Source organism: Alosa alosa, chromosome 14 (genome assembly GCF_017589495.1).
Source record: "Alosa alosa isolate M-15738 ecotype Scorff River chromosome 14, AALO_Geno_1.1, whole genome shotgun sequence".
NCBI lineage: Eukaryota > Metazoa > Chordata > Actinopteri > Clupeiformes > Clupeidae > Alosa > Alosa alosa.
The window spans coordinates 18,766,711-18,777,553 of record NC_063202.1 but is presented as its reverse complement, the minus strand read 5'-3'; the positions used below and the strand labels follow the sequence as shown (position 1 = coordinate 18,777,553).

At 45.6% G+C, this 10,843-nt stretch overlaps 1 protein-coding gene across 2 annotated transcripts in view; it reads right to left on the bottom strand.

Moving 5' to 3' along the window:
- Nucleotides 1–777: 777 nt before the first annotated feature.
- Nucleotides 778–10,843, bottom strand: part of LOC125306822 (tyrosine-protein kinase CSK) — a 46,308-nt gene continuing 36,242 nt past the window's right edge. For both annotated transcript variants that reach the window (XM_048262383.1, XM_048262382.1), the window contains 8 exons: nucleotides 7,588–7,681; nucleotides 6,309–6,374; nucleotides 5,968–6,067; nucleotides 5,694–5,784; nucleotides 5,418–5,491; nucleotides 5,067–5,262; nucleotides 3,386–3,472; nucleotides 778–2,928 (listed from right to left, as the gene is read on the bottom strand). In XM_048262383.1, the coding sequence (XP_048118340.1) occupies nucleotides 2,746–2,928; nucleotides 3,386–3,472; nucleotides 5,067–5,262; nucleotides 5,418–5,491; nucleotides 5,694–5,784; nucleotides 5,968–6,067; nucleotides 6,309–6,374; nucleotides 7,588–7,681 (891 nt within the window). In that variant the 3' untranslated portion in view covers nucleotides 778–2,745. The remainder of the gene's footprint in view (nucleotides 2,929–3,385; nucleotides 3,473–5,066; nucleotides 5,263–5,417; nucleotides 5,492–5,693; nucleotides 5,785–5,967; nucleotides 6,068–6,308; nucleotides 6,375–7,587; nucleotides 7,682–10,843) is intronic.

The following is a 10,843-nucleotide window of genomic DNA, read 5'->3' as shown; positions in this document are numbered from 1 at the left end:
GTCGGTCTACAGAAACTGGGACAGAAAACGTTCTACTCATGACGCCATACACGTCCATGTCAAATCGCGGGAGGTGGATTTTCTGAAGGTCACGGCTGGGGTTAAAGGCCACGGTCAACAAAGAACACATCACCAAACATACTTGAAATAATGCACACATGGATCTCAACTGCTACATTCCCCCTTACGAATGGTTTAATCTTTTGAAGTTTAATTGATAGTAAGCTCATTTGTATATTAGTGGTTAGTGTTACATGACCTACATTTGACTATCTTATGTCTCAGTGTGCAATACTGCTACTTTGTTGGTTGATATATGAAATACTGTTGACTGAATAACCAGTACGACCACAAAATATGCAGACAGAAGAGGTGTGCTTCATAGGGAAGTGGTGTGTAGACTGAATGATGTTCAGTATGTGTGTTCGCTTTAATGTTGTAATGTTGTAATGTTGATGTAAAAACCTATTATGGATGTGGAATTGCTTCATCCACATTGCCAGACATGCATAAAGTATTGTGCATGCACACGCACATACACACTCTGTCTGAAAGGAGCAACAGAATATATGGCATCCATTAAAGCTTGAAAAATTACACTGGGCAAGGCCACTGTATGAATCCCATGATATATTCCCTAAACACCTCCCCTCTGGATTTTATTAAACATCCATCCATCCATCCATCTCTAAGCATCTCTTCGCCTCCCCACTGTTTCCCCCATTGCAGCATACCCACCCGCGGTCCCTGTGGATTTGTGTCAGCGTTCACACAGGATCAGATGGAATGATTTATTGGTAACCATGGCAGCATAATAAACGGATGAGACACAGAAAGCACTGACAGTTTTAAACCAAGGCCTCACACAGCCAGCATGCAGCTTTTGCCTGGCGAGGGTTTTTGCGCGTACACACACACACACACACACACACACACACACACACACACACACACACACACACACACACACACACACACACACACACACACACACACACACACACACACACACACACACACACACACACACACACACACACACACACACACACACACACACACACACACACATTTCCTGCTCCTCCTTCATTTCAGGATCTTGAGTCGCTTCTCAGTGCAGATGCTTTCTTTTGTCTTCTTCCTTTCTTTCCTCCACTCCATTATGTTTTTTTAATCCTTTAAATATATTTTAATATAAAACAAACCCACGTACAGATGAAGTTTTTAAACCGTTCTGCCTCCCCACCCTCCTGATGGGTACTGTGCATCATGTCGCAACAGAGAGACAAAGTCTGGTGTAAGATGTGTTGCAATGTCTGTGTGTACTTGTGTGTACGTGCGTGCATGTTTGTGTTTGTGTTTGTGTGTGTCATTTAATGTCTCTATTGTGTATGAATATTGTACAAGTCAGTTAACAGTTGTGTTTAACACTGGTGTAGATGTAGGAGTGTGATTCTGCACCGAGTGTGTGTGTGTGTGTGTGTCATTTAATGTCTCTATTGTGTATGAATATTGTACAAGTCAGTTAACAGTTGTGTTTAACACTGGTGTAGATGTAGGAGTGTGATTCTGCACCGAGAGAGTGTGTGTGTGTGTGTGTGTGTGTGTGTGTGAGAGAGAGTTAGTTTCCGGTCTGCAGAGATAGACAGACATGACATGTTCAGTACCAATCAGGTGAGTCAACGGCACTAAGCAAAAAAACAAAACAAAACAAAAACAGACAATTAACGAGAAGAGTAAAAAAAGATAAAATCAGTACAACAAACAAACAGATTAATAAAAAAAAGAAATAAAAAACAAATACAGAACAGTCTGTGTGACGTGGAGGGCGGGGTTGGGAATTGGGGTGGGGGTCAAGGTTGAAGGTCACAGGGTCAAGGTTGACGGTCAGGGAGATGGAGGCTGGAGCTCTGTAATCTGGAGGCACTTTGGCACAGAGTGAAGCCCTCCCCTGATCACACACACACACATACACATAGACAACAAAGAGGAGGAAGCATGCAGCTGGAACCAGCGCCACACAATAGAGGGGTGGCAAGGGGGTAGTAAGGGAATGCCCTTAGAGGAAGATGGGATGAGAGGAGAGGAGCGAGGGAAAAAGAGAGGGGGAGAGAGGGATGAAGCACCTGACAGGTGTGTGGGAAAAAGGCCAGCCTCACTCCCATCACTGTCACGTCCGCAGTGAGAGAAGCAGGAGAGACAACGAAAGGCTGTAAAAAGAGAGATCAAATAGACAGAGATGGAGAGAGACAGGAGACAGAGGAGAGGGAGAGGGAGAGAGAGAGGGGAAAAAAATATATGTGGAGAGGGCAGTCTGGTTTAAGCAACGCACAACGCACACGCTTGAATGCATGAATGCATGCACGCACACACTCAACACACACTCAACACACACTCACGCACACACTCAAGGAACAGAGAGTGGGGTGTTCCTTTCTCATTATGGAGGAGAGCTAGACCGTCCAGAATAAAAGACACATTTTCAAAAAAACAAAACAAAGGAAAGCAAAACGAAAACAAAGGAAATCCAAGCGAGTGCGGGTTTTGGGCTGTGGTCCATGGTTTGAGCGAGTGAGGAAGGCAAGTCCCAGCTCCGCTCTCCTCCTTTCTTGGTTCTCTTTCTTCTCCTCCCTCTCTCCAGGTTCAGTGCTCCCTCGCTTCCTCTTCATTGCTCGCTCCCGCCCTCTCTCTCATTCCTTCATTTCTCCGCCTCTCTCTCTCTCTCTCTCTCGCTCTCTGGTTGGCTCACAGGTAGAGCTCCTTGGACTTGATGTGCTGCAGCTTCTCGCGTAGCATGCGGAAGGAGGGCCGCACCACCGAGTCCAGAGTCCAGCACTGCTTCATCAGGTCGTACACCACTGGCGGACAGCCGTCGGGGCAGTCCATCTTATAGCCCTTCTCTACCCGCGGAACCACCTCCTTTAATGGCTGCACACAGAAAGGAGAGAGAGAGAGAGAGAGAGAGAGAGAGAGAGAGAGAGAGAGAGAGAGAGAGAGAGAGAGAGAGAGTGTGTGTGGAGAAGAGGGGAGCAGATAGGGGGTACAGAAAGAGAGAGAGAGCATGGAAGAAATAACAGGAAGAGTTGATGGAAGGAGACAAGTTGAGAAAGAGAGGTTGAGGTGAAAGGAGAAGAGAGACACAGCGATCAAAAGAAGAGAAGAGGTGTGTAGGGGTAGAAGAGAAGAGGCAATGAAGTCAATCAGACGCACCATCCAAGCATCACTATCCACAATGACTAGGCTGCCCTCTTGTGGACATAAAAAAAAAAAACTACCCCCCCCCCCCCCACACACACACAAGATTTGGCACAAAAATACATTTATAAATGATACAATGAAGCAGCTAGGTAGAGTGTGCATATTCATTGCAATGGGAACTACTTACAATTCTGGGGTAAGGCACACGGCCAAAAGAGTAGATCTCCCAAAGCAGGATGCCGTAGCTCCACACGTCCGACTTAGTGGAAAACCTCTGATGGAACAGAGACAAAACACAGTCCGTCAGTAAGCCCATTCAGTCACAGTCAAGATCCAGGTGAGGCTAACCACACACACACACTAAACTAAACTAAACTCATGCTGGCTGGGATAACACATAACATACTACTTATGACGTTATCAGTACGTTTTATTAGTATAAACGACCCAGCATTGGCAGACAGTCATGATACAGACAACTCTAAGGCTGGGATTATACTTGGGTTTTTTTAACCAAGCGTTCACTCATGTTCGCTGATACTACTAGCTGCATTGTGAACAAAACCTTGCTGTGAAAACTACCTGTGTTACTGGAGGACTCAAACTACAGTGTCATGTACGTCACGTACTGCACCTATACCACTGCGCCAAACCGTCATGTGAATACTTCATCTCGCGGATGCGTCACATTAATATTTGAGGACGTGCACAACGGATGCAGGATATGCGTGCCGACTCTGCACTGTTAAAAGTGAGTATATCCCTGGCCTAAGCCCTTTCAAACTTTGTACCTTCTCATATCTGATCCATTTCAAATCAAATGTTTCGGTCAATGGTAAGGCACTACTGTAACAACACATGGATTTTCCCACGCGCTAACCCCTAACACACTGACATTTCAGCATGCTGTAAGATGCCTTACTCTGATTTAGGCCTAACACACTGACGTGCTGTGCCACACAATGTTCCATTCTCCAATACAGTATATAAACACAACACGCCACAATGCCACACAGATTACTCTGCTACACACTATGCCACACAGATTACTCTGCTACACACTATGCCACACAGATTACTCTGCTACACACTATGCCACACAGATTACTCTGCTACACACTGAGACACTGACGACGAGGCTCAGGATTTCAGCTGCATTTCTGAGTGTCAACAAATGGAATGGCAACGAGCAAATAGGAAAAGTCCCACTTCCGATCAGCATACAGGCATAGTCACAGGAAAGGTCAACGACCTGGAGTTACAGGCAAGGAACTTAATCATTTCCACTCCTGACTGCACCATTCATTATGAAATGTATACTTCAATGGACCCTACTGGGCAGTCAGCAAGCATCAGTTAGACTAGACAAACACATGGGGTGATTAGGGAGGGGGAAGCACATATGACGGACATAACAAAAACCGAAAGAAATTGAGAGAAAGAAAGAAAGAAAGAAAGAGAAAGAAAGAAAGAAAGAAAGAAAGAAAGAAAGAAAGAAAGAAAGAAAGAAAGAAAGAAAGAAAGAGAGAGAGAGAGAGAGAGAGAGAGAGAGAGAGAGAGAGAGAGAGAGAGAGAGAGAGAGAGACATATGCACAGAACGGGTACATGTACGACTGAAAGTGAGACAGACTGACAGACAAACCGACATCTTAAAAACGACACACACGCACGCACACAACTACCAAGCCAAAACGTATGGAGTAGACATGAGGGAGACAAGCTGTTAGAGATGGAGAGATGAACAGATATGCTCATGAGAGAAAACTAACCAATCATCTATTATAGAACTACCGGTACTTCGCAGACAGGCCAGCGGAAAAGGACAGACAGAGACACAGGTGTGTCCCGAGTGGGACGGCGGGTCGCACCTTCTCTCTGAGGGCTTCGGGAGATGTCCACTTGACGGGGAGCTTAGCAGTGTCCTGCGTGGATGACGCCTCCTTGGTCAGGCCGAAGTCGCTCACCTTGGCGATGTTGTCTTCTGAGACCAGAACGTTCCTGGCTGCCAGGTCTCTGTGCACAAAGTTATTGGCCTCCAGGTACTCCATTGCTTCACACACGTCACTACAACACACACACACACACACACACACACACACGCACACACACACACACAAAGGAGGATTCATATTATATAAAGGCACTAATTCCAGTTTACTGTAGATATGCATTCTGAGATGGATAAGGTGGTCTCTGCAGTAGACAGGCTGTACACTCACAGTGAGAATTTGAGTAGGCACTCTCCACCCAGCACTGTTCTGCCTCGGGAGCGTAGGTAGTCAACAAGACTCCCCTGTGAGTGCACACGCACGCACACACACACACACACACACACACAAGGTCAGAGCGCTCATCAGGTATCATGTGCATTTGAGAGAGAGTGTGTTGGAGAATTAACGTACAAATGTATCATTACTCTTGTATACTTGTAGGGGTAGAGCTAGTGAGTGTGTGTGTGAGTGTGTGTGTGTGACAGAGCATTTCTTCAGGCTAACCTTGGCCATGTACTCGGTGACTATGTAGAGGCTTCCTCGCTCCTCTACGATCACACCCAGCAGCTGCACAAGGTTAGTGTGTCTCAGTTGCCTGAGAGAGAACAGAACAGAGAGAAGAAAAAAGAACAGAGAAGAAGGGAGGAAAGAGAGTGAGAGTGAGAGTGAGAGTGATAAAGAGAAAGAGTGAAGAAGCATAGCTGATTAACCAAATGCACGTAACAGTGCAGTGACAGCAGTGTTGTGTGTGTGTGTGTGTGAGCACGCTCAGACTTACGTCATGACTGAGGCCTCTGCAATGAAGGCCTGAGCTGTGGCGTCGTTTTTGATGCATTTCACGGCCACCTTGGTCCCCCTGTAGTCTCCCACCATCACATCTAACACACACACACACACACACACACACTTCAAATAAAGAACACATCCAATACACCCAAATTTGTGGGACGTGGTCCTACAATAAAGGTTCTCATAAACCTGTAGTCTAACACTAAACCAAACCAGATATTTCTCCACCATAGTATAGCCTACACCTAATTATACGACCTTGACGTACCAAGACTTCTGGCTATGAACATACATAAAGCCAGGCAGTGACACGCTGACAGAGACACTTACCGCCAAACTCCCCTTTTCCAATGGACTGGATGAGCTTCAACTCTTTTCTGTTTAGAGCCCACCCGCCTTTATTTAAACAGGGAAGGGAGTGACAGACAGAGGAGGAGGGAACAGTGGGAGAGAAATGGGTCCAAACACAAGAGATCATATGGATTAGCATTGCAAAGAGGCCTGAGATCATATGGGTTAGCATTGCAGAGGACTGGGTTAGCATTGCAGAGGACTGGGTTGGCATTGCATTGCAAAGAGGCCTGAGATCATATGGGTTAGCATTGCAGAGGACTGGGTTAGCATTGCAGAGGACTGGGTTGGCATTGCATTGCAAAGAGGCCTGAGATCATATGGGTTAGCATTGCAGAGGACTGGGTTAGCATTGCATTGCAAAGAGGCCTGAGATCATATGGGTTAGCACTGCAAAGAGGCCTGAGATCATATTAAAATCGAGAAGAGGCCTGAAATCATATTAGCATCGAGAAGAGGCCTGAGATCATATTAGCATCGCAAAGAGGGCCTGAGATCATATGGGTTAGCATGGCAAAGAGGCCTGAGATCATATGGGTTAGCATCGCAAAGAGTGTACAGCATGGTGTTACTCTTCAACACAATCAGGTCTCCAGCAGTCAATGCACTCAACATTTAACACTACAGACTCCATCACACACACACACTTACAGGCTTACAGCCTGGCTTCTGATGTTGTACATAAAAGGTTGTATATAAAGCACACGGCACACACATATACAAAAGCATACTCTCAGACATGGCACACACATGCAAAAAAGCATATGTGTGTGTGTGTGTGTGTGTGTGTGTGTGTGTGTGTGTGTGTGTGTGTGTGTGTGTGTGTATTCACACTTGAGCCTGCTGTGGCTGTTGAGCATGCAGGATGGCCATGATCCAGCGGTGAGGGACCAAGTGTTATGTGAATGGGACAAAGGGTGTGTGTGGGAGAGAGTGACAGAGAGTGTGCTTATGAGACAATGGTGTGTACATCCGATGCCGTAAGGTATAAATGGTATGGAATGGTGTATGTATGGAAGTAAAAAAAAAAGCTGTAGTGTTGGTGTGTTAGGGTATAGTGTAAGTGAGTAAACAGTATAGTTTAGTGTGTGTGTGTGTGTGTGTGTGTGTGTGTGTATGTGTCTGTGTGAGAGAGAGATCGACTCAACAGTATAGTTTAGTGTATGTGTGAGAGATTGACTCAACAGGATAATGTATGTGTGTGTGTGTGTGTGTGTGTGTGTGTGTGTGTGTGTGTGTGTGTGTAAGATTGACTCACTCCTGGAGAACTCGTCCTGGGCCGCCACCGTTCCCTCCATCAGCTTTGGCTTGATGAGTCTGGTGCACAGGCCATCGGCATCTTTGGTGTAGTGCTGCACACACACAAACAATTAACACATTAAATCACCAATATACATCTTCAAACATTTCAACATTTTGTACACACAGAGGGAGCAAACAGAAAGAAACAGGAGAGGCAAATTCTTCACCACACACACACACTACTGCATACACTACTCTATACAGTAGGCTAGTGTAGATACGTGGATGCAGCCATAGGCTCTTAGATCGCAGAAAGTTGTAAGTGGTATTTGCTGCGTTTGCTGCTGGGTTCAGTTGTCCCTATCTGGACACAGAGATGTGTTAAAAACAACACAAGTTGTGTTATTTTCAACACATACACATTTTGAACACATTTTGAATTTCCCCTTGGGCATCAATAAAGTATCTATATATATATCTATCTACTGTGTACACTCTTGACATGAATAACAAAAGCAATGTGTTGGAAACATTACATATTGTGTTGTCCCTATCTGGACCATAGAGATATGTTAAAAACAACATAGTCTAGGGCTTCCCCCTGTGAGTGAGTCATGGGGCTTCCTGCTGGTCTGGGCCACGCTGAGTGCGATGGATGAGGTTCTCTGGGGAGCAATGCATGCTGGGAACAGAACCATAGCTAATAGATCCATCTGAAGGGCTACTATGGGAATGACTTGATCGAGACCATATGTGCGTGTGTGGGTGTGAGAGAGGTCCTGCTATAGCCTTCACCGGAGCTAACCCAATCATATTGATCAATCGCCCCCTGCACACAAACAAGCAGAGAATGAGGGAGGAGGAGGAGGAGGAGACAAACAATGCTGTTAGATGTTGGTCAGAAATCCCTATATGTATACAAAACAGAAACCTGACCGTTTGCGTGCAAGTAGCAGATACTCCTGACATAGGTACCTTGCACCAGGTGTGTGTGTGTGTGTGTAGACAAATCACACAGCTTCTGAGGCCGCCAGTGACTAACTCGTCAGTCAAGCTCAGCCACCCCTGCAGCATTTGTCATGGTAGGGAGGAGCTGAGGCATCTCAGGGCTGCATGTGTGTTCTGATGAACAGACTGAGACTATTCCTACAACCACCAGCAGGGGGCATAAGCAGTGTGCGTCACCCCTCTCTGCTGCAGTCACCGCAACGATCGCACACAAAGCCGGATTCACAACCCCTATCTCTCTCTCTCTCTCCCATGACTTCCATTCTCTACGCAGTGATTCGCATGCAGCTACTTCCCCATTTAGGGAATCAGCACATGGCAGCACATCTACAGGCACTAAAAAGAGCCCTCTCACTACGAGGACATGAGATCCATTCAGCTTGAGTTTTTTTTTTCTTTTTAACTCACTTAACTGGAAGGGAAAACATCATACACACATGATTACGGACACAAGGGCGACACTCTGAAACATATGGCTACTGGACAATGATAATGAATGCCAAGCTCACAGAGGTCTGAGCGCACACAGCCAGACAGTTACAGGAGTCAACAGCTGGAGTCGTACTGAAGAAAAAAATCCACGCCCAGTGTTTTCAGACAGCCGTCTGGGTTTGCTAAGCACCCAGTCAGTCAGTGTCACTTGGAGTGACTAGTTGAGTGGAATCGGCTGGCTTTGTGAAAGCGTGGATTTTGTGGCTCCAGGAGCCTGGAGTCTGCACCTCAGGGGGGCTAATTAGGAGTAGAGAGCCGGGCCAGAGAGGTCTGCAGACGGAGCACAGGGAGGAGAGGAGGAGAGGGAAGAAGAAAAGAGGGATAGAGAGATGGGAGAGGAAGAGATGAGAGGGTGGAAAGAGGGAGAAGGTGGAAAAGAGAGAAAGAGGTTGTGAGGTGAGTGAGAGAAGATAGAGGAGGGGAGAAAGGAAAAGAGAGAGAAGAGAGGAGAGAGAGAGAGAGGAGCAAGAAGATAGATGAACTCTCAATAATACTATTCAATTAACCAATGTAAAACTAAGTGCTATTGTTCACAAATCTCAGTGAAGTGGTATGTTTATACAAATGTCTATATCAGTTTACAGTATGTGTATATGTTTTGTCTCTGTAGTTGTTTTTATGTCTTACCTTCAACATGTACCAACTGCTTTGGCAATACAAGTTAATTTCTCATGCCAATAAAGCAACTTTTGAATGAGAGAGAGAGAGAGAGAGAGAGAGAGAGAGAGAGAGAGAGAGAGAGAGAGAGAGAGAGCAAGAGAGATACTGCCTTCAATGAACTCTCAATAATACTATTCAATTAACCAATGTAAAACTAAGTGCTATTGTTCACAAATCTCAGTGAAGTGGTATGTTTATACAAATGTCTATATCAGTTTACAGTATGTGTATATGTTTTGTCTCTGTAGTTGTTTTTATGTCTTACCTTCAACATGTACCAACTGCTTTGGCAATACAAGTTAATTTCTCATGCCAATAAAGCAACTTTTGAATGAGAGAGAGAGAGAGAGAGAGAGAGAGAGAGAGAGAGAGAGAGAGAGAGAGAGAGAGAGAGAGAGAGAGAGAGAGAGAGAGAGATAGATGGGAGGAGCGACAAATCAACAAGAGCAGCGGTGAACCAAATAAACTACCCGAGTGAGGGGAAGTGAGGAATTACTGAAAAATGAGCAGTGACCGTGTAGTGTGATGTGGACTGTGTGTGTGTGTGTGTGTTTATGTGTGTGTGTGTGTTTATGTGTGTGTGTTTATGTGTGTGTGTGTGTGTTTGTGTGTTGTTCTTGGAACTTGTGGGATGATCCTGCCCAAATCCCCATGCCTCTGGGAAAAAGATCAAGCTTAATTAAAATCTGATTGCCTACAATTTAGCAGCCTCCTTATCGGAGGATGAAAGCCTTCCACCTTCAGATTCAGCTCTCTCTCACACACACACACACACACACACACACACACACACACTTTCCCATTGCCCTGGAGATGTGCTCTGTTTTTCACGCATAATGTGGAATAAAGAACAGCAAAGAGTGTTTGGAGGTCCAGAAGAGAGACCAGGATAGGAGATTAAAAGAGATGAGAGGAGAGAAGAGACCAGTGGAGGACAAACCAGAGGAGAGGAGAGGAGAGAAGAGAAGAGGACTCTCCGTGTGTTTACAAGGACAACAGGGAGCCAGTCAATAAAACAATTAGTCTAAGCAGCCAGCAAACAACGCTGCCTCAATGCCAGCATAAGTAGGCCACGCTAATGACCCACAGGAAAGGTAAAATGAGAGTGTGTG